Source organism: Aulonocara stuartgranti (assembly GCF_965226115.1).
Source record: "Aulonocara stuartgranti genome assembly, chromosome: 16".
Lineage (NCBI taxonomy): Eukaryota > Metazoa > Chordata > Actinopteri > Cichliformes > Cichlidae > Aulonocara > Aulonocara stuartgranti.
In genome coordinates, this window is record NC_138952.1 from 30179432 (window position 1) to 30180735 (window position 1304).

The 1304-nt window shown below is 32.7% G+C and overlaps 1 protein-coding gene across 1 annotated transcript; it reads right to left on the reverse strand.

Moving 5' to 3' along the window:
• Positions 1-23: 23 nt before the first annotated feature.
• Positions 24-983, reverse strand: LOC309691214 (olfactory receptor 6N2-like; the record flags this gene model as incomplete). Its single annotated transcript, XM_082508807.1, has 1 exon — positions 24-983. One exon carries the CDS (start codon positions 981-983, stop codon positions 24-26), a length of 960 nt encoding a protein of 319 aa, XP_082364933.1.
• Positions 984-1304: the final 321 nt, after the last annotated feature.

The window sequence follows — 1304 nt, forward strand, 5'->3', positions numbered from 1 at the left end:
CTAGTTTGCATTACAATTTCAAATTATATGCCATACATTTGATAATAGGGCAGTAATACCAGTGTTATTAAACTTGACAACAATATTTTGATATGTTTGAAAATTTCATTCATTTTGAGTCCATATATGATTGGATTTAAAAGAGGATGGAATACAATTGACTGAAACGTCAATGTCAAACGAAGAGTTTTGGATAGATCAGAATCCAGTCGAACTATAATTATATCAAAGAAAATAAAACAGGAAAAGTTGATTAACACCAGCAGGTGGGGTAAACATGTCTTTACAGCTTTTTTCCTCACTTCTCTACAACAATGGTAAGATATTCTAAGAATCCTGATGTATGTAAAAAGTATGAAAAGCAAAGGTAGAAGGGCAATGTTTATCAACATGACCATACTATATATAGATATTGCGACCGAGGGCACACACTGAAGCTTGTAAACTGAAGTGTTACAAAAAATTCCTGTCAGGGTAAAGCTACAGAGTTTGACATTCGAATACAACACACCCAGCACTGAGGTTTCAAAAGCAGGTATAAGCCAAGCTAAAATCAGACATACATATATAGTTATTCTATTCATAATAACTGGATATTGCAGGGGTTTACATATAGACACATACCTGTCATATGCCATTGCTGCCAACAGTAAAAATTCTGAACCAACCGAGGTGCAATATGATAAACCTTGGAAAAGACAGAGTGGATATGATATCATCTGTTTTTCAGACAAAACATCAGATAAGAGCTTTGGATAGATAATCATGCTGTAAAGAACAGAGTTGATTAACAAAGCTGCAATAAATATGTACATTGGCTCGTGAAGGTTTTCGTGAGTCCAGATAAGGAAAACTATAGTGGAATTAAAGCAGAGTATCAGAATATAAAGTGTAAATATGATCACAAAATAGAGATACCTGTATTTGTGCAATTCTGCAAACCCACCTAGAGTTAACAATGTTACATTTAATTCAACATCCATTCAATGAGAAAAAATGTTATTTACTATACAACTAGATGACATAAATGGTATTCATTAAAAATCAAATGAAAAGACAAGTCTTAATGTATTGTAGTAATGCTTTTCCAGCACCGAACTAAGAAGTAATTGGCTCTGTGGCTTTGTTTTATCAGACAACTTCCCATTCTCAATGGGACTCATTAAGTTCTTCAAGAACATGTAAACAATTTCACCAAACTTTATCAGTTGATATTTTTGTCTGTATGATCTGTCATCATACATCATACCAAGGTTATTATTGTTAACAAAAACTAACGTAATAATGAAAACTAGAAGTGAAAA